Below are 23,219 nucleotides of genomic sequence, written 5' to 3' on the forward strand. Positions count from 1 at the left end.
ATTGACCACAGAATTTAGCACACAAATGTATTCATTACCTTCCTGATCCAAGCTTGGGGGCCACTACTTGTTAGTTTTTCATAGGTCAAGACTTGAACTCCAGTACTGCCTGTGAACTGACCAGGCAAAGAGTTTGACTGGGCCCACATATCAATCTGATGTAAAAGAGAATAACATATATTAAAATGTTGAAAATAAGTACTTGTTTAAAAGTTTTATTAAATCTAAATAACCTGAAGACATAAATATCCAGAACCAATAATGAATTGCAAATAATCAGAATTAATATAGGGATTGTTGCTTAATCCCTCCTATACTAATTACTTTATACTATGACAGCAGCATTTCCTTTTGGCTTATCTTTCCCATCTTTCTTCTCCTCCATGAAGATCCTGACTTATTGTTGAGAGGGTGATGGTGAGAGTAGAGGGAGCTTGTGGATTTTTGGTTAAGCTGCCAGATGGTGACAATACCACAAAAGAAGTCAGCATCAAACAAGAGATAAAGAATTTAAGGAACAAAAAAAAATGAGGAATGTGGCAGAGGCAAGGTGGAAGCACTTTAAAGATAAAGTTTTTGTAGGAAAGTACAAGCAAATTGATATTTCATGATAACGCAAAAACTACAATGAAGGGATTTGCACTTCTTAGCACCTTGCCTTTCAGAACACTTCACATAAAGGAGTCACCCACTTAAGACAGAGACGAGGAAACATTTTTTCCCTGTGGGTTGAATGTCTTTAGAATTCCCTTGCTCAGAAGGCAGTGCATGTATTGTCTTTAAATGTCTTTACAGCAGAGGTAGATAGATTTTTGATTATCAAGGGGATAAAAGATTATTGGGGATATGCTAGAATGTAGAGGCTAAAATTAGATCAGCCATAATCTTATTGAGTGGCAGAGCAGGCTCAAAGGCAGAGTGGGCCACGCTTGTTCCTTGTTGGTATATATTTATGAATTATTTTGAACTGCTGTGACCAGCAGATATTTTGTACACAGCAAGATCCTGAAAGTTCTGAATGGCAAGGTAATCTATCGCTACTGAATTAAAGAACAATGTTGACCAGGATATTAGAAAAATTCCTGTCCTTTTCTGAATAATGGCATTAACAGCCTTTTTGACAATGTAGTGTGCCCTTTGTACTGCACTAGGGTTTTATTCCAAATAAAAGTCCTGAGCTGGAACTTGAATGTCAACTTAAAATATACTTGTCACCTTCAAGCTTTCATTTCAGAAAAGTCATAAACCTGATTTTTCTTTCCTTCTCAACCTCATTCAATAGTCCAAGCCAAAGCACAAATATTTTCTAGACATACCTGTTCCTGTGTCTGTAGAATCATCGACATAGCCTCTACATCATATGGATTTTTTACAAGACGTCTCTGAGCTGTTGCTCTCTCAGTCATTGTTACAGAGATATCTACTGCCTGAAACACAAAGTTCTAATATTATCACACCAGTGCCTGATTTTGCTGTGCTATTTTCTTTCAAAACTTTTCATCCTCTTTTTCTGAATGTTGGCATTGTGTTGGAGGCAGATCACACAACAGTATTTCACCCAAGTGACCAGTATCAATGCATTTGGTGGTGCAGGTTTATGGGTAAAATATCCTACTCCTGCTCTTAATTTGTACGAGCTTCAACTATGAGCGAATGGATGTGAGCATGCTACTTGAATACAGGGCTCACTTTTGTCACCCAAGGCCAAGATAAACATACTCAAAAGGATTTCATAGACATAGCCAATTATTACTTTCTCAATCAAGGAGCAAGGGCTCTTGTGGTGCAGTGGTTGTGTTCCTACCTCTGGGCCAGGAAGCTCGGGGTCAAGTTTCACCTGTTCCAGAGGTTTATAACATCTATGATAGACCAAGGAGCACCAAATCTAAATGATCAGCTCTGTCCCGTCTTTGCTGATGTCAGGTAATTCAGAATAGTTTGGATATTAAGCCCGAAACTCTCAAATGCACAGCTCGGCTGGGTAAATTAGGTGAGCCACTGGACCGGAATAGGGTAGGCGGGGTCTGGTCTGGGTAGGATGTTTTTCAGAAGGGTGGTGTGGACTTGATGGGCCGAATGGACTGCTTCCCCACTTAGGAATTCTATGATCTGTCTAATCTAGCTTCATGGTAGTACCAAAATATGAAGACAAGGCAGTGAGACTCATTAGTTTATACATGTACAAAGTCATTGAATCTAATAGATTTGCTCATTAGTTTGTAAATCTATTAAGTAGATTAAGGTTGATGAAGCAAAATACAATATTAATTAATTCTCAGTGAATTGACTGAATACCTTTTGTATATGCATGAAAACTGAGACCTATAATAGTTTAAAGTTCAAATTCTATCAATATATGTAAATATTTAAAAGATACACATTTCTACATGCAATTAAACGAAATCTGTTGTGCATATTCCAAAGTCTTGAGATCCGTTTAAAAAATGAACACTTCTCACATATAGAATAGTTATACCCATTGTATAACTGTTAGCAGCACAACTCTCACCTGAGTACAGACATCTGTAAAGACATCATCAGTAGTTTCTTCACTGTCCTTTTCCATGGGAACCCACTCACCATAAACATTCAGCACCTCTTTCTTCCTGTGTTGTGTGCCAGAGGAGACTGGAAACTCCTTAGTTAAAGCTACCTGCGTTTTTGCTGCTGGGTTCATTGTCGCATTCTGATGATAAAGGGAGAGTTACCATTTATTTAAAATATCATTGAAAACTTTCTTCTTCTAAACAGAGATGTTTTGGTGTTGATCATGTCATTAACTCCACACCAACAAGGTTGAAGAGATAAGATTAGCTCCATCTTCTATAAGGACATAAATGAGAGAATCTTGGTAATAAAGTTCAGACTTTGCGACCTTTGAGGAGGAAATGCTATAACAGGTGGATGCTTATGAACAAATTCAATACAGTATTTTAAACAAGCAGATTGGGTGCAATACAATATCAGTATTACATATATTTTCTTTAAATATTGGCATAATATTCACATGTTTAATGTCCAATAACAATGACTTCACTTGTCAAACTCTGTTTTAAAGTTTATGGGGGGCATGTGCCTTTTACATAAAACATATTAATGTATTAACCATCTCATATTTAAAGTATTATTTCAAAATGCCAAATGTTGCCAATGATGCAGGTTTCATGAGTGACAGGATTAGAAAATAAAATCCTCAGCATATTATGAAGAACTCACGTAATATTAGAGTTATTCAATTTTTTTTTTCTCCATTCATTCAGACAATGAGGGCATTGCTGGGTAGGCCAGCATTTATTGCCCATCCCTAATTGCCCAAGGGCAGTTAAGAGTCAACCACATTGCTCTAGGTCTGGAGTCATATGTAGGATGGCAGTTTCCTTTCCTAAAGGGCATTAGTGAACCAGAAGGTTTTTCCTAATAATCGGCAATGGTTTCATGGTCACAACTAGATTCTTAATTCCAGATATTCATTGAATTCAAATTCCACTATCTGCCATGGCAGGGTTCAAACCCAGGTCCCCAGAACATTGTCTGGGTCTCTGGATTAACAGTCCAATGATAATACCACTAGGCCATCGCCTCCCCCTATTATGTAACATATGCACAATTTATATATGAAAATTAGTCTTCAGTTTGCATACAGGAGGAATCTAAACTGTTTGTGGTAAATTAGTTGCAAATATTAGAGTTCTGCCAGCCATGGGCAAAGAATTATAGAACCATCAATTTCAAAGAACATGAAATGTACACTTCTCCAAGCTAAACATTGGATTTATGTTGTCACTGAAACACAAATAAAACCATTCTCCCTCCCACTGAGTTCAGTATTTACTATAAATAGCATTGAGGCTAATAGCATTCACCAATGTTTACGTGCAACGTTAGATAAGTATAGATGCTCAGTTAAACTCAAAAAGGTAACTAGCATGCCATTCCTTTGAAAGAGTGTGAAAATGGCATTGTGCCACTTGAATCACCATTAAACATCTTCAGTGGTGTGAAGTTCCTGCACTTGCATCATCGATGTGGGTTAAACTTGCTACAGCATGTCAGGGCTTATCCATTTCACCCTAGGCACCTGTTTTGATGGTGTCTTAACTGAGTCTTAATTATTGCCAAAAAAACTTCTGACACTGAAAATTAACTTTATCATGTGTGGAATCTCATTAATTCAGCTTTCACCTGATGCAGTTTTTTTTCCCTACTTTTTCTAATTTGCACATCTAAATTCAGATTTGGCACAGCTCATTTTCAATTCTTTAATTGAATGGTTAAGCTACTATACAGCTGCATGCCATGTGCATCAGACTGCCCTGTAGAGGTTGAAATGCCATATCCATCTCCCAGTAGCAAAACTTTGCTGTTCCAAAAACTTCTGGAAATTAAATAGCCAAAGGCAATAATAAACAGCAGGCAATTACAGTAATATTTGGCCCATTGTCTAAAAGAACATGAACATGTTGAAGAATAATTTGTGTAACTAATATAAGAACACAAGAAATAGAAATTTCTTCAGCCCCTTGAGCCTGTTCCACTATCGACTAAGTTAATGACTGATCTTCCATCCTTCCATTCCTCATCAATTAATTCCATGTATGATGTCTACTTGGTGCAGTATTAATATTCTGACTTATGTAGTTAGAGGGGAACGCTAAGTGCCAGTTTCAACATTCACAAGATACCTATGTAATTAATTCTACCAAGTCCTGCGCATTATATCTTTTATAAGAACGTTCATTTCAGGCAGAGACCGATAATGGGATAAAATCAGAGACACCAATTCCCACCTTGGTGTCCTCTAAAATTATAATTAACTAAAACTTAAGGTAAATTAATCTGAACCAAGGTAATAAGCGTATTACAGCACTTATTCATCTTTTTCAAGTATAACTGAAGAAAAACATTGCTGCGAGCGATTTTCTTTATTTGCCACTGATTCTCAACCATTCTGGACAGTTTTAGGTAAGAGTATCTTTCAGAACCAACATGGTTGAAAAATTCTGTTTCTATAGTACAAACACACAGTTTACACTGCTGGATTTGTAAATCAGCACTCAATTTCTGTACGAAATTGATGTTGAATCATACTTATAACCAGACCCCTCACTGCAATCTACATTTAATTTTTCAGTCAATGTAAATAATAAGTCTTCCAAAAAAAAATTCAGCACAAATATTCCATTTTAAAGTAAGTTGAATTGTATGATAAAAAACTTTCCTTTTCCCTTCATGACCCTAACGTACAATTTCAATAAACTGCAATGGGGTTTATGCAAAATCATTCCTATACTCTGCCTCATACCAACTCCAAGATGTTAAGCAGAGGCTGTACGACTTTACCAAGGGAGATGGGTGAGGTGGGCCAAGTATAATGCAATGAACAGTGTGATTGAGGATGCTTTTATTTGATACATAAAGTCCCATGATACTTCATATAAGCATGATCAGACAATATTTGGCAGCAAACACAAGAAGATATTAAGACAAAAGATTTGTTACGGAAATAGATTTTGAGTGTCTTAGAGGTACAGAAATAGAGAGATGGAGTAGTTCTGGGAAGCAATCACGATGCTTACCACGGGGCAGCTGAAGGCTGACGACAAAGCTATAAAAATCAGGTATGTGGAAAAGGTCAGGCTTCAGTGGGTGTAGGCGTCTTGGAGGGTTGTGGGGCTGGAGGAGATTGGAGACAGGAAAATTTGATAACAAAGATGTAAATTTTTAAATCAAGCTTTATTTGTCACAAAACCAATGTAGATCTGCAAACACAGAAATGATGTGTGAATGGGATTTGGTGCAAGCTGGAATTGATACTGGCAGCAGAGTTTTGGATGAGCTCAGGTTGATGGATGGTATGAGTTGATGGGCAACGGTGGATAATTCAAGTCTAGAAAAGGGTCTGAGCAGCAAATGAATTGAGGCAAAGACAAAGGCATAGAGCTAGATGATTCTGGTTATGAAGAGGATTATGTCTAGTCAAAAAAGAAAGTATCAGCATTTATACCACGCTTTTTTTGACATCTCATAAAGTTCATCTCGTAAGTGCTTAATACTTCGGAGGTGCACTAATTGTCATTTTCTTAGGTGCAGCAGCCAATTTGTATACAGGTATTAGAAGGTCCCAATAATTTTGACATAATTAAATTTGCCTAGGTCCTTTATTGAAGCATTTTAAAACAAATAGTTATTAGGGCAGATGAGAAGCCAGGATAGAGTAGATGTGGAAATGTTTCCACTAGTAGGAGAGACTAGGACCTGAGCGCACAATCTTAAAGTGAGGGGACAACCCTTTGGAACTGAGATGAGGAGGAATTTCTTCATCCAAAGCGTGGTGAATCTGTGAAACTCATTACCACAGAAGACTGTGGAGGCCAAGTCATTGGGTATCTTTAATCAATATAAAGATAGATTTGTGATTATCAAGGGATCAAGGGTTACAATGATAAGGCAGTAGAATGGGATTGAGAACCATAGAAGCCACGATCGAATGTGAAAGCAGATGGGCCGAATAGCCTAATCATGCTCCTATAACTTCTGGTTTTATGGCAGATAACCAAAGGCTTGTCAAACAGATTTTAAGGAGCATGGTAACAAGCAAAGTGAGGTAGAGGGGTTTGTGGGTGGGGTGAGGGTATTCAGGACCTTAATGTCTAGGCAGTCAAAGACATGACTACGGCGGTGGAAAGATTCAATTGGGGATGAACAAGACTAGAACTAGAAAAGCACAGAAAAATCACAGATAATTACAGGTCTGGAGAAGATTACAGAGACAGGGAGGCCATCGGGCAATACGAAAACAAGGATCAGACTATTAAAATAAACATATTGCTTAACCTGAAGTCAACATAACTCTGTTAGCAAAGGGATGATGGGGTCAAGAAAGTGGGTGGCAAGGTAAAACTGGGTGCTTTCCGCATATATATGAAAACTCACATTTCCATTGAAATTGACAAGAAGTAACATGAAAGAGAAAATGGGAGGGAAACAAAGATTGACTTAAGGGGAATATTATGTTTCTGGACTTTGGTACAAGTCACATTTGTGAGCATACGCCATTATGTGATTATCATAAAATCTTTTAATAAAGAAAACAAAAGTTTCAAGTTGCACTTCGTTGACAATTTATTTCAATTGACATGCCTAAGAGTGTCAGAACCAAAAGCAATATGTTGCTTTCAGGTATGAGTTGCCAATATCACTAATTAACAAGGCAACATCTAAAGTTCAGAACTGTGATGCCTTTAATATCAATTATATTACTTTATTTTGTTCTATTGTTCTCCTCTTCACCTTCAAGAAAATGATACCCGCTGATGTATGGATCCATGGATGCTAAGCATCGTTCAGTTCATAACCTAAGAGCTCGTCTTAAGTGAACTTCTGCTAAAATTCAAATTAGATAGTCTTTAGTGACATATGTAGCTTAAAACTGTAACTGCTCACCCCCATTTCCATCAACAAAACCTTACTTCTGTTTTGTCATATGCATAAATCAAGACAAAATGCATGAACCTCTCAGTTGGAAAATTAATTTCAAAAAATAAGTGTATAGGATCTATGTAGAACAAGCTCTGGCCACAGATCTCAAAATGAAAGGAAAAACTATATAATTTATATCCAAAACATTTGAATGAGATTCTTTCAGCATTTAGTTGTGAAACATTGGAATATTCCAAATGAAAACTGTGCCTAACTCAGTTTGAATTATTGAGAAATCACCTTTAATGACTGACTTTAAAAACAAATAAAAAATTTGATCTCTCCCTCAGGTTGCATAATGCAGGAACTGATTTTTGGTTGGCAAGAACATTATTTCATGTGGCATTCATCCACAGAGAGAAAGATGTCCCAGATTCCCAGTTGCTATGATTATTTAATTTCAGCTAGAGATGCAAGAGTGCTTGGTGCCTTGTCTCCACTATAGCTGGGGCCTACAACTGATCATTATCCAGGATACATGCTGCAAATCATGTGAACAGCATCAGACTTGCAAGTGCCTCATCCCCAGGGTGAATAATCTGATGTGGGTGGAGTAAAGAATGGGTAGCCACATCCAAACAGGAGGATCATTTCAGGAAGGGAGGGGAGAGAGGGGAGAAACCACATTTTTAAAAATCTTTAGGATTATTAAAAACACAAGGATGGGTGTTCTGTAGACATTTCTACAGTGCTGAAAACTACTCTTCAAAAGATCTCAATCATTCATAATACACAACGAAAGCATAACAGGACTGCAACCATTCAAAAGGAATAATAGAAGTATAGCAGTACTTAAAAAATCCACTTAAAGAAAAATGAAACAAAATTGAAAATTCTGTCATTCCACTAAACCACAGAAAAAAATGGAACATAGAAGGTAAATGAGGTGAGAAGAAAAAATGTTTTTAAAAATATCATGTACTCTGGTCGGTGAGGCTGTAAATGTACTACATCACGTGATATTAAGTCATACATATGACAAAGGTCCCAAATTACAATAGATTAGAATCAAAGAAATACACAGCATAAGGGGTGTCCATGTGGATCATAGTGTCTGTGCCAGCACTTTAGTAGAGGTAGTCAATTAATCTCATTCCTACTGCTTTGAACACAGCAAACAATTAGCATCAAACTTCCTGTGCAAGGGAGATAAAACAGTGAAAAAAAATGTTCCTACTCTTGACTGCTGTGAAGAAGTCTGCATGCACAGACATAAAAAGTCAGGAATTGAACTCTTCTATGGGAGCTTTTCATAATCAGTGGCACCAGCATTTAAACACATGTAGGTTTTTATATTGGCTAATAATAAGAATTGCACCACAGTGGGCCAGCATCTTTTAATGTGGAGTGAGGAAATAAGAAAGTAACTAATTACAAATCAACATGTTTTAGTTAATTTTCAGTAAGGGCAAAAAAATTATGAAAGTGGCAAAAGTGACAAGGTTTAAAAAAAAAGCAATGACGTATCAATGGGATTTAACTTGGATAAAAATAGAAGGAAATAATACCGATTTTATATTCCAGATGGCTCTTTGGGTAAACACCATACAATATGGAAGCAGTCATATATACCCGGGTTCCTTTCATTACTAAATTTGATTATTGCACATGCTGAAACTGTAACTGGAGCAAAATTGACAGTAGCATCCCTAGGTTAGCAAAGAGAAAAATCCACCCAGGATACTAAGTAGTAATCCCATTGGAAAATCAGCATGCAGATAAAGACGGAGTGCAACATATGTCTCAGTTGTGATGCTCTCTAACAATATAGTCTAAATTCTTTAAAGGTGCTGATTCATTCTTGTTCTGTGACCTCCTCCCAAAATCAGCCCTGAACTCTCTCCTTATTTGACTTTTGCCTCTTGAACACCTTTCTTTTCTCTCACAACTGTCCCTCTCCCAATTTCACCCTTCCATTGGCAAACATGTCTTCAGCCATCCAAGACTTACTCTCTGAACTTTCCCAAACAACACCTATTCTTTGCTTTTTGGCTTCATTTTATCCATTAAGGCCATCCTCAAAATGTAACTCTGACCAAACTTTGAGCCACTTCTCAATGCTTTTATCATTTCAGCATCCATTTTTCAATTGTACTTCTGGGATGTTACGTATCGAAGGAAATTTTTCACAGTAAAGTTCTACACATTTCAAATAGTAGTTGTAATTCACCAGCTAGACGCATGGATAAAGTACAACAGCTATTTGAGAGCAGCTGGAACTTTCACGAGGAAGCCAGAAAGTTGTTCATCACATGAGATAAAGTGGTATAACTTTCCAAACTATAGGGCTTCTCCAGCCTCAGAGTTTTATGTAACTATTTTGTTGCTGGTTTGTTGAACGGTACACCAACCTGGAATAGCATCTTCAGAGAAGTGGGAGTAAGGGAAATAAAAAAATTAAAACTATAATCACAGAATATTAGTATAATAATTTTATTACAGAAATGACAGCTCAAATGACAAGTTCTGGAATGAAAGACACACAAAATTAAAAACTAGCAGTGTCAAACAATAGCTAAAATGTATTACACGTTGATGAATATAGTAAAATTAAATTTTTTCATCCAGCAGCAAGACAAAAAGCACAAATATACTGGGAAACTATAGAACAGATCATGTACTGTTCCTGGCTGAAGTAATACACAAGTCTTTTTCAAGATATTGAAATTGCCTCTTCTGATGTTAGCTGATTGCAGTGCCCAAAATCTGCATCAATGTAAATGGACAACGCAGTTTGTAACAAAAGTGAGGTACATGCACCTATCCTTCTTGGGAGCTGGGACAACTTCCAACTGCTGTGTTGTTTGGAATAAGCTATTTTACTCTTCCCAGCCTAAATGGGAACAGACGAATAGACATCTGAAGTAGGGCTCAGTTTTGGATGTATTTTCAAACTTGAGGAAAACATGCCTGAAGTAGTCGATCCACTGCTTCATCAAAACATAGTACTTTCAGAAAAAGAAAGAATAACGAGCATCTGGTGCTTCTGGTAGACTTCTCTGAAACTACACAACCCATCACCAAATGAATATCAATGTGCTCACTGGAACCAAGCTTGGACCACAATCTTCAATGGTGTAGACTTAGCACCTGCAAAAGGTTTCTATTGTGGGTAGCTGGACAATGGTTTAAATACTGGATTCTGGGGGGATGGCAGAAAAACATATTAAGAAACAATTCTGAATCAAGATTACATGTCTTTATTAACACCCCTGCCCCCACACACACACACACACACACTCACACTCTCTCTCTCTCTCTCTCACACACACTCTCACACACACACACGCACACACAAATATTCTTTCCATCTCACATGAAAATACCATTCTCAGCGAGATACTAGTTCCAAAGGTACCTTTAGTTCTAATGTGCCATATGTAAGTGACCATTCTACATGCGTGGCCAAGACACAGAATAACATCAATTATTTCCAAGAACATGATTGTCCTAAACAATATTCAAATATGATCAACTTTCTAGGTCACTGTGTGAAGACGGTGATCAAGAAAGAGAACTGTGAGCTTTTTTTAATCCTTCTCTGTTCCAAGGACTCTGCGTGTGCATATTGCACACATTCCAGCTGAGAGCAGCTGTGAAGCATCAGCTGGAAATCAGTCTGGCTCTTCCACTTCCAGGGGGCTCCTTAACATATCCTTCCAAATCAGCTTTTATAACGTCAAGGAAACTATCTCAATATTCACTTCAGTTACTTTGCTAAGTATCCCATTAGTCAATAAATTATACAAGCAAAAATAAATCATTACAGGGTAATTAATGTAAATAGATACCCAACATATAAAATCCAAGCAGCTTTCATTAAGAAGCAAAAGTACCTGTTCAGAAGGATTCTGACCTGTGCGCCAAATGTAGATAGGGCAAAATAAAGAATGAACAAGCTAGTGGCTACTACAAACAACTAACAGTAAACCTACAGTAGAGAGGCTCTCAGTAGTGAAAAGGACATCTGAATGAGAATTTTTTTGGGATACTCAGACTGGGCTCCCAGCCTGACCCCTCATGAAAGACACTAGTGGGATACAGCAGGGAAGGGGCGGAGAGAAAATGATGAAAGCTCGTAATACAAAAATTGATTTTATGTTATACTAAAGTATTTCAAAGTTTAAGATATTCTACTCATCAAACCTAAACAATTAGTTACTTTGCAGCATCTGAAACTTTATGGAAAAACAATAGGGTGGCTAAGGTGACAGACAGCAAATGAAGCTGCTGGAAAGCCAATTGTGATCATACAGAGTGACAAGTTTAAACTGTCAAAACTAAATTTAAACACGGACCCAGGATTTTGTAATGGAAAACTAACAAAAGGAGTCAGAAATGTGAAAACGGGAAATTGCTGGCATATAGAAGCAGACATTCTATTCATAGTTGATTTTGAAGACTGCCATATTTTTCAGAAGCATATCTCCGGAAGAAAATCTGTATTCCTTGCTAAATAAATGAACCTATATGTTCAACATTGACAGTATCTTTGATGACATTCCTTGTCTACGTTAATGGGTTTGAAATGTTCTAGTTTTAAAGAATACTTTGTGACCCGACTGAAACAACACACAGATGTTACTTTTACTGTGGACATTTAAAGGTAAATTCTCTGACAGAATTCCAAAAGGAGAATTTCAGGCACTATCCAAGTAATTTTCCAAAAGAAAATGCTACCTTTAGGTGAAGCTTCAGGCTGGAGGTGCAAACTTGAAAATTTTACTCTTAAGCTGTATCACTGCTTACTAGTCTTGATATAGTATTTTCTAAATGCCTCTTCCAAAATTTTTTCCCTGCCTGTTGAAGCTAACTTCATGCTGTAGTATAATTCTCTGGATACCCTCAATCCTAAGATACCATAAATAACTGTCCAATCTTCACATTTGATTCCATTGAAAATCAGCAGTTCACTTAACTACAGAGGGCACCAAGCCAAGCTCAATCCTATTCTCACCTGACATCCATATGTGCACGTTCCAGTAGGAACAGCAGACTATGATTAAGATTCCGGCTGCTCCTTTCTTTCATTATTTGCCATACAGATGCTGAAATGTCAATGTGCCTGAGATCAGCCAATTGTGACATGACTTAATGTTGAACAAGGGACCTTTTAGTGTGCATGGCTTTGTGCTATACCTGCTATTGTTCTTTACCATTAGGATAATAATAAGGGGAACTATTGATATGTTCAGGAACTGATAAAGGAGAAATACCACATAAGCTACATCTAAATGGCTTGCAAAATATATTACTTACGTTTAAGCTGAAAGAAATGGATTTCAGTTCATTAACTTTAATTGGTTGATTAATGACTGATTCATCCTCTTCAGAGACATGAAGTTCGTTACCCAATTCATTATCATTGCTTTCAACAATTTTCTTGCATTTCTAAGGAAGAAATATCCAGAGAATGCACAAAAAGATGAATATATACAATTTAATTATCTCTAACACAAGGACAGCTCCTATGTTGCCACCGAAATGCCCTGATGTGTAAGAATTAAACGAGTGAGAGTGGAAGGAAAACAAGGATGACAATGAAAGATGCATGGAGGGGGAAATGAGCTTGGAGGGGAAAAAATGGCAGGGGGAACAGGGCATAAGGGGCAAGGGGAAAGGGAGGAAGATATGGGGAGGAGCACAAGGGCAGGAGGGAGGAGGACTGGGTGGACATGAGGTTAGGGGTGAGGGAACAGAGACAGGGACCGGTGAGGGAAGGAATATGGGGAGGGATGAGGGAAGGGATATGGGGAGGGATGAGGGAAGGCAGACGGGGGAGGGGTGAGGGAAGGGGGAAGGCATAGGGGTGAGGGAAGGGAGAAGGATGATGAATGATGGCGGAGTAGAGTGAATGGCAATGTGCAAGTAGTGGGAACTAGGGGAAAGCAATGAGGAAATTTTAGAAGTAGACAGGTAAGTGGGGGTAGGAGAGTGGAAATGGAGAAAGAAATGAGAACATACCAAGGTAGGGAGTGTGTTATTAGGGTAAGGAGATTAGCCAGGGCTCCCGCTGTTCATAAATCTCAAGTGAACTTGCTACAAATTACGTGTAATCATTCCAGTGTGAGTTAGTAGCTGCTGAGGAAGACATTGATAAAGAAACAAAAATAAAGCAGCTGAGCTGATCCCATGAATAACTGTGGTAGAATTTTAATCAGTGGGATCAATCAGATTGGTTACACCAAATATTTGTGACCTATTAGAATCCTAGAAGTTACAGATTCATGTAATTTGTGATCCAATATTTGTGTTGGTAATGACAGTGAAAACTAAGAGCATGTGTCATCATTTCTCCTCTGAAAATGACAGTAATTTCTGGAGTCTGCTCATGTGCATTTAATCAAAAAAATCCAGAAACTGCTGACAGTGATTCTATACACCTCCAGAGGATGCACTTTTGAGGTTTCTCCAAACTGCAATCAAGTAGAAATCTCGAAATAAAAGAAAACTTTGCCTTTTCAGTATTAATCTTGCTGTGAAAACCTTCAAAATAGTTGTACCTTGTTGAATGATTCGTAACTAGGTTTTTAATGTCATAGTAAGATCATAATTCTTTCTAAACAACCCCAATGAAACTGAAGAGTATTTTTCAATACAATGTGGAGGTGGAGGAACACAGCAGGTCAAGCAGCATCAGAGGAACAGGAAAGTCGGTATTTTGGGTTTACAGCACCTGATGAAGGGTGTAACCCCGAAACGTCAACGTTCCTGCTCCTCTAATGCCGCCTGACCTGCGTTCCTCCAGCTCCACAGTGTATTGACTGTGACTCCTGTATCTGCAGTTCTTGCTATCTCCGGAAGAGTATTTTTGTTTAATGTACATTTTTAATGCATTTTATAAGTCATTCCACCTATCTTTGAAACATTTTTTAAGAAGTTTGTCTACAATATTTTAGCTTCCACTCCAAACCCATTTGTATGTCCTAATAATTTATTTCACTGTTTATAAAATTTAAATATTAAAATTAAGAGATTCAGTCATTTTTACTTTCCGCTTTACTGTGTGTAAAAGTACTTCAGTGTTATTGTCTGCTTGCCCTGCCTTGATCATCATCACTCTTGACTTTAAGCCACATTGAAACTGATGTGGAAAAAAGGGAACAATTTAGAGTCCAACAGAACTCTGCTTCACCATTTCTCCCTCTGGCATTTTGTTTCAGATTTCCAGTATGTACAGTATTTTGCTTTTTTTCTGAGTGGAGAAACTGAAAATCCACACCATACAGATACTGTACATTTAAGGACAGCTTACTTTGAAGTCAGTGGTGAGAATCATTGTTTCATAGCTGACTATAAGTCCAGATCTATCTAAATGCACAGTTTACTCAACAGTTGTATATTGTGCATATAATATAAATTGTGAAATATTCTCTCAGTCCCAGAGATTTTCACTCTTTCAAGCACCTTTAAAGAATAGTGTTCGAAGCTTGTTATCATTCTCAATTATCTATTTTGTTAAACTTCCTCTGCAATTTTAAAACCCATCCCACTATACCCTTCACCTCCCATCACCACCAGTTAGCTCCCAACTGCACCTGTGGTATAGGTATCAGTTAGCCTCCAGTTCCTTGGTCATACTTCACATTTGCATCTCGACAGTGAGTGTGTAGTTCCCAATTTCAAATAACTATGCACTCTCACAATGTGGAAAGAAAAAAAAATAAAGCTTATAAGTACTTTTAACTAACAAGCTCAGAGGAACTTTGACAAAGATATGGCAATAGGTCACGCACCTTCCAGTACTTTATGCTATTGATCATAGAATCCCGCAGTTAGAAGCCATTTGGCCCACCAAACCTGCCCTGACCTCCAAAGAGCATTCCACCCAGACACACCCTGTCTCCGTAACCCCACATTTACCAAGGCTAATCTACCTAGCCTGCACATTCTGGACACTACTGGGCAATTTAGCATGACCAATCCACATTTTTGGACTGTGGCAGGAAACTGGAGCACATGGCAGAAATCCACGCAGACACGGGGAGAACATGCAAACTCCACGCAGAGAGTTGCCCAAGACTGAAATGGAACCCGGGTCCCTGTCGCTGTGAGGCAGCAAAGTTAACCACGATGTCACCACGCCACCAATGATATTACTGATCTGTAGAAATGAAGAAAACTACAGGGAAATCAGAAGGCCAAAAAGTACAATGTAAAACCATTTACCTCTGTGAGTTCTTGTATTGATGTACAACCTATTTTTTTGGCGATCACGTTTTTAACAAGGGGCACAACAGGTTTCAGGTTTGCTGGCAAAGGCATTCCAGCTTTGGCACACATGGCTGCAGCATTGGCTTTTGCTATCTCTAGCAACTGGGCTTTATCTGTAAGAAACATAAATCCTCAGTATATTTTTGGTTAGTCAGTTCTAGAGCAAGATAACTAACATTTTAGCTCTCTTTCCATTGAAAATAGTTCTTTACAGCGTGATAGAATTATTCACATAGAAATTACAATTCTGGTGAAAATAAATGTCATTAATTAAAGCCTCACAACCGCACAAACTGCAAGGGGTCCACTTTCAGAAATCAAGGCAAATAGTACATGACCAGCATCTCTTAGGATTGCTGGCCCTGGGTCTGAATCCAGCAGATGCCGATGGGGGGAAAATCCCTCCTCTTTACTAGGCATACAAGTCCTACCTGAAGCAAATTTGGGCAACGTTAGTGTAATTCAAGTGGTTTCTTTCACACCGTAATCAAACTGAAACGTCATAAAATAGCAGACATGGAATGAAAACAATTCACACAGTTGTGGCAGGGAACAGTTGTGAATTTGAGGTACACAGTTAGGTAGTGTAGACTGATTTCTTTTTTAATTATAATCATATTGCTAAGTAAATTCTAGGTCTTCTATCCTCATCATGAAAAAGTCAATACAAGTTGTTACTGGGTCAGAAGTAATAGCACTCAAGAAACTAACTATATCTAAAAACAACTGCATCTTACCTAGGTCTGTGAGGCGTTCAGGTGTTCTGCTGGGACTTTTTCTCCTTAAGGGAGATCTGGATCTCCTCCGCCAATCAGGTGACCTCCGTGTCCTCACAAGCCGACTACGGTATGGTCTTGAACCTGATAAATGACATCGTCTGTCACTGGATCTTGATCTAGGTCTTGGAGAGTGTGGCCGTGTGACCCTGGATCTTGATCTCACAGGAGATCCTGAGTGAGTCCTACTCCTGTGTTTTGACCGTGAGCACGACCGAGAACAATGCAGTGATTTTGATTTCTGTTTGGTCCTTGTTGCAGAGTGTGACCTTGATTTACGGTGTGACCTTGAAGGGGACCGAGATTTTGATTTTGACTGTTGTTCATTCCTTGTTCTACAGCGAGAATCAGACTGTTTCCTTTTAGACTTTGGAGATGATTCTGTGTGCTTCTTCTGTTCTCTGGAGGTCGACTTTGATCGATGTTTAACTGGTGATGATTGTTTCCTGGAACATGAACTCTGGGATAAATGATGCTTACTGCTTGATGATTTTTTTACAGAATGGTGAGTGTGAGAATGTAATTGTGACTTGTGATGTTTTGCTGACTTTGAGTGAGATCTTGACCGACTTCTTTTCGTTCTCCTTGCCTCAACTCTGTCAGTTTTATCCTTTTCTTCAACAGTTTGAGTATATTTTGACTGTACATTGTCTGAACCAAAACTATAAACCAATTTGGATTCTTGATCCTGCTCGACAGCTGAGGCTGGAGCCAATAATCCAGAAATATTTTCAACTCTAGTTACTTCCTTGTCAAAATTTATGTCAGCAACAATGTTCTCTTTTACATGTATGCTTTTTTCACAATGGTTCTGTACCAACGGCTTTTCAGCCACAGAGCATTCTTTTCCAACTCCCACTGTTACTACAACGCTTGTATTAGTTACTTCATCAACTGTATCTTTATTTGACTCAGTTCTGCTTAATTTTGTCAAAACAGAGATATTTTCACTCTTTATACTGCTACATTCATTGTTTAAAGGTGACTCCGAATGAGATTGTGATTGTAACCGCAACTCAGTCTGTGGCTTCACGCTCAGGCGGGATCCTGAGCGAGACCGAGAGCGGTCTCTCTTTCCTTCTTTCTTTTTCCTCCTCTTTTTCTTCTTCTTTTTACTTTTATGCTTATGATGATGTTTGTGTTTATGTTTTTTATTCTTGCATCTCATTGGAGGTGAACTATCTTCTTTGTTATCCAAAGCTAGAGTTTTAATTTCTTCCACTTTTGCACTGTCCACAGTTAAACTCTCCTTACTTTCTGTGTAGGAAGAAAATCTTGAGGTAACTGCCAATGTTAACATCAAACCACAAGAAGTTCAAATGACTCTCTACTAAAAACTGATGCACAGAATGTAAAAAGAAAACCATACTGTAAAAAAGCAATGACACTATGACAAACTTTTATAAAACACTGGTTTAGCCTAGACTAGAGTACTGCCTTTAATCCAGGGCGTCGCACTACGGAAGGATACAAAGGCTCTAGAGAGGGTGCAGGAAGAGACTTTTAAAAATGTCTTCAAAAATGAGGGACTTAAGTTAAATGAAAAATTTAGAGAAGCCAGGATTCTCTTTAGGAAGAAAATATTGAGGAGATTTGATAGAGATGTACCACCTACATACCTAGCATCACACCAGCAATGAAATTCATGTGCCACATTATTCATTTACGTGATAGGTTGAGCATTTCTTTGGTTTGACAGCAGCATTCAGTTAATGAAAAACACAGCTTGCGCTGCTACTGCATAGTAGCTACATGAAACAGCACAACAGCTAGCTTCACGTGATGCTCAGCTTTTCACAACAAGCAACATACTGCTTGGTTTACAATTTAAACAAAGTCTTGCAGTAAAGTTCCAGTTCTCATTTAACTGCTGCATTTCCACTGCAACACTTGCCAACTATTCAGCACCCTCCTCTCATAACAGTGTTAATTTTGGTTTTCCCCTTAAGTTAGTATTCTGGCAAATCACACTGATGAGTGCGAGACAAAAAGTTGCAACAAATGTGCTTTCCAGCAAAACAGATATACTTGCAACTAAAATACAAAAGATGCCATTTCGATATGGTAATAGCACATTCACTAGCTTGTGTCCAAACAATGATTTCATCTTTAAAAATTACAATTGGAAGTAATTATAACAAGTGTACTATAAAAGACTTCTTTTAAGGGCAGAAATAACAGTACATAGATTAAGATCCACATTGAAAAGTTCATAAAACAAACGTTCCCTCCAAAAAGGTGGTTTATTTAATCCGATATTATCTCAAAGGCAATAGAAGTCAAAGAATAATGTTAAGAATGGGGGAGAAAGAGGATCTGTACTCACCAGGATTTTCATTTTGAAAACCATGTAATATATGCAGGGTGTTTTCCATAATTGGTTCCTTCTGGACAGCCACAGTGATATCAGCCACATCTTCAGAAACCTTTGCCTCCACTACTGGTTTAATTTCACCATTTGCCCTGTTGGTTACTTTTCCACTAGAAAAGTTAAAAGAAACTGCATAATTGGTAAAACTTCACTTGAATCTTCAAACATTTTCCCAATAGGTCAAATCCACTGTTGGAACTAAAATGATACATATTCCAGAACCTTTTAAACCATCTAACCTAATGTACATAAATAACATTCCATAAAGCTTAGAAGTTGACTGAAGTATGACGGGCTGAGTTAATGACTATACCTCCTTCCCAAACACATCTCTACATCACACACCATACAAATGGCCATGTTGATTATTCATGCACACACCTTGTGTGTGTTTGATTGCAACTATCAACTGTAAGAAGAGTAAAAACGCAACCAGATTGTGCTGCTCCTCTGATGCTGCCTGGCCTGCTGTGTTCCTCCAGCTCCACACTGTGTTATCTCAGACTCCAGCGTTGGCAGTTCTTACTATCTCAGATTGAATCTTAACCTAATATCCAGGAAACTTTCAGAGAATGCTACAAAGGATAGAATAACATAATTATCAAAGTACATTTGACGAAAATTCCAAAGCCCAGAAAAAATGGAGTGGTATTTAACCTATCTACAAATACAATCAGAAATTAAAATTATCTTCCAAGAATAAATAAGTATAAATGTTGTTCCTCATGGAGAAAAATCACTCTATGCAACTTGGAATTCACTTTAAAGTGCCTCGGAAATATCTTTACACCTAATGTATAATTTATATCTAATGGTCAAAAATAGAACATTGGATTTCTATTGTGCCATTAAAGAACATTATAAGGGGAAATAAATGAACAACAAGGTAATAACACCAACACTGGCAAGTTCCTTTAAGAAGAATTTTGCTCAAGAAATTGTGCCAGTCTCATCACCATTATGACCACTCGAAGGTTCAATAGATTATGCACCAACCATGCTCCCAAACTACACAGTGCTGATCATTAATAATCCTCAGAAAATCATCTTCAAAACTGGAAAGTTTCTAGAGAATATCAAATTGTAACCAAGGAACAGATCTCCAATTCAAGAACTCCTGGAAAGCAATTATCTTCCTAAGTGCCTGTTGTTGTTTGAACGTGAATTTGTAACATATCAATGGAAGTTATAGAAATAATGTGTATATTCAAAGTTCTTTTTAAAATCTCATAGTTGTTAATATTTGGAATACACAGCTGAAAGAGGGGTTGGTGCAATTCTGTAGAAGTTTCAAAAGGTAATTTGACACAATCATAGAGTTATACAGCATAGAAACAGACCCTTTGGTCCAAACAGTCCATGTCAAACGTAATTCCAAACTAAACTAGATAAGGACAAATCTGCAGAGACTTGAGGAAAAAGCCTGTTCTGAGTCTAAATCAGACAGCTTTCAAAGAGTTGGCATAGGCATGAAGGGCTGAATGCTCACCCTCTGAGCTGTAAGATTCTATAAAGCAAAATATATAAACCTCATAATGGCACGAACCATCTTGAAACAACAGATACCCTGGCGTGTGCAGTCTCCAATCCCTTTTCTATTTCATAACCTGATATAACACAGCATAGTGCCAAACTAAGTCAACGGCAATTAATGTATTTGGAACATCAGAGGTTTGAAACATGTCAAGCAAGCTGCTGCTTTCATTGGTGGAATTGATATATCAAAGGAAGAATTCATTTTCTGAAGAGTTCAAAAAGGTTCATTTGGATAAAACATTCAACATAATCAATTTCACCACTGAACTGAAATTTATAGATTTATCATCATGTGTATCTTGTTACAAAATACGGTGAAAAGTGTTGTATAGTGTCGCCACTCTCCAGCCCAATCTTAAAACGCAGAAAATGCCTACCAAGTTCAGTCATCAGTGAGGCAAAGTTCTTGATTCACTGTAGGCTGCAGTGGCAACAATAAGTCACTTGTTAAAAAATTCCTCAGAGGCAACCCAATTTTGAAACAGTAATATTTATAATTACATTGTGACTTTTTTGTTGCTAATATTTTGAAAGGGCATGTGACAAGAAAGGTTTTACACACACCCATTGCATTTTACTCAGTGAAACAAATGCACGGCTCTAACACATCACCCATCTACAATTATACCTCACTGAACTAGCAGTGAGGATACTGCCTGGGTTATTGAAACACTGGCTGCAATTTGCCATTGCTTGGCTCCGTAAATGCAATTGAGGAAAGATTGGCCAGGGAGGACAGATTTTCATTCTGGGTTAGTGGGGATTGCTCAGAGTCTGGCTGGGCAATCCCAGAACAAGAGCAGAGGTTACCAGCTGCAGGTCCGAGCTGGTCACTAGGCTTGTCTTTGTCCACTGGTACTGTATCAAAGATGAATTTAAAAATCTAAGAAAATAAAAACAGCCCTAGTCCCTCATATACCCTCCCATTCCACAATCACTGTGCCCCATCCTTGTCTAGTCATGCATCCTATAACCCCATACCCATCCTGATAGGCCCCTCACACCATCCAATCCACCCTATGTTCCTGCACCCACCTTCATAACCCTCCATATTCTCCATGCCCCAAGGCTCTTCCACTGATCCACCTCATGCCCCTATATTCCCTATAACAAAGCATGCCTTCCAATCACCTCTATGACTCTGTGCCAAAATACTAACTCATGTCCTCCACCATCCTTTTCCCTCCCTCACCTATGCCAACAGATCTGGCATAAACCATGGTCGAACCTCAGGCGCTATGTTAATATAAAATATTATGTCTATTAATTACGTCACTATTTTTTAAAAACTTTCATTGATAAAACAAACTATTCAATACAATGAAATTCCTTCAACTAATCCCTCAGGGGAAAAAAATTGTATTCCAAGTTCTTTGACAGCTCCAATGCATTTTAAGCATATTTTTGTCTGCTTTTAACAATCCCAAAGACTATCTGATACTCCGTCCGAGTGCACTTGACCACTCCTTCTACCAAATTATCTTGGACCATATCCACAAGGGACCTCAGCTCTCCAAAGGGCTACCCCAGTTATCTCAAAACAATTCATTGATAAAGACCTGTTCTGACCTAGCCTGGGCTCCTGACAGCAGAAAAACTAGAGTAGAACTTAAAATGGGACAGCTGATCATTTAAATGGCCAACCAGCTCCTGAAAATACACAAATATGAAGCCCAGTTCCCAAACCAGCCACCACCAAAATCAGGAGTTATGTACTCAGGGCAGTTCATTCAATTTTAGAGGATTTCACCATTTGGACCAAAGTCTCAAACCCAGGAGGATGCTACAGTCAGGATCCATATTTCCATGTTTACTTTTTAATCTGCATCCCACCGTTTGAATTCATCACCTCATGCAATTGGATCACATTGAGTGTTTTGGTTAATTTTCGGATTGTTAGAGGTGTTTCACTACTATTTAATTGGGTCTTTTCTTCAAATCATTATTTAGCATATAGTCTGTTCTCAATAATAATATTGTTCATTTTTTTTAAATTAGTAATGTAGAACAGTGAAGTCACATGGCATTTTTCAGTTTTGGGTACCAATACAGCCCAGGAAAAAATTATATGCGAGTTAACATATTTTAATGTTGTGCACTATTAATTCATCATTTCAAACAGCTCACAATACTATCAACAGCATGACAGACCTGCAATTATCCACATTCTTCCCAAGTGCAATACAGCTTGAAGAGAATGCACCTAGAATTTGTGGTTGGAATATGGTGAGACTATCAGTGCTCACTGTTATTATGAGGCCAATGGAATCTCTGTATCTGCACTTGAAGTTAATTCGGAAGTTGCGATCTTGTTGCTGCCCTATTCATCTATAACCTTTGCTACACCTGCAGTAAAAAATATAAATTAGTGAGAAACCACTTGGTAATTGCCACTAAACTTGTCACAAAAAAGTTAGAGCTGGTGTACACAGGTCTAAATGAATTTTTAATGGCGTGATAAGTCTGATCACTTACAATCAACACCTCTAGCTCGGAAAGTTTAGAAAACCAATTTAAAATCTAACAAAATCATGAGCGGTCTGCAGAAATAGCTCTAGATGGAAAGAAACCGTTCTCTTTTGAAGAATTCAGAGCAAAAACAGCAACAGCAACGATTATTTTTTTTGTCACAGAAAGCGCAGGAGTCCATGTCTGAGAACTTTGTAGAAGTCGTTTCAACAAAGTCTTCAAAGGTGTGTTAGATAGTTATCTGACGAGAAACAATGGAAGAGTGGGACTGAAATGCACCGCAGAAAGCAGTATGTGGCAGCTTAGATAACAAGGTGTAGAGCTGGATGAACACAGCAGGAAAGCTGACGTTTCGGGCCTAGACCCTTCTTCAG

At 38.1% G+C, this 23,219-nt stretch overlaps 1 protein-coding gene across 3 annotated transcripts in view; it reads right to left on the reverse strand.

The window, feature by feature from the left end:
- The window catches only part of LOC109913466 (SON DNA and RNA binding protein), a 44,571-nt gene that overhangs the window by 18,507 nt on the left and 2,845 nt on the right, over nt 1-23,219 (reverse strand). For 2 of the 3 annotated variants that reach the window (XM_020512981.2, XM_048603124.1), the window contains exons 2-8: nt 18,796-18,950; nt 16,431-17,726; nt 15,649-15,806; nt 12,739-12,870; nt 2,510-2,686; nt 1,317-1,427; nt 39-155 (exon numbers count right to left, since the gene is read on the reverse strand). In XM_020512981.2, the coding sequence (XP_020368570.1) occupies nt 39-155; nt 1,317-1,427; nt 2,510-2,686; nt 12,739-12,870; nt 15,649-15,806; nt 16,431-17,726; nt 18,796-18,950 (2,146 nt within the window). The remainder of the gene's footprint in view (nt 1-38; nt 156-1,316; nt 1,428-2,509; nt 2,687-12,738; nt 12,871-15,648; nt 15,807-16,430; nt 17,727-18,795; nt 18,951-23,219) is intronic. The other variant, XM_048603123.1, reaches the window with a different exon arrangement.

Source organism: Rhincodon typus, chromosome 11 (assembly GCF_021869965.1).
Source record: "Rhincodon typus isolate 14 chromosome 11, sRhiTyp1.1, whole genome shotgun sequence".
Lineage (NCBI taxonomy): Eukaryota > Metazoa > Chordata > Chondrichthyes > Orectolobiformes > Rhincodontidae > Rhincodon > Rhincodon typus.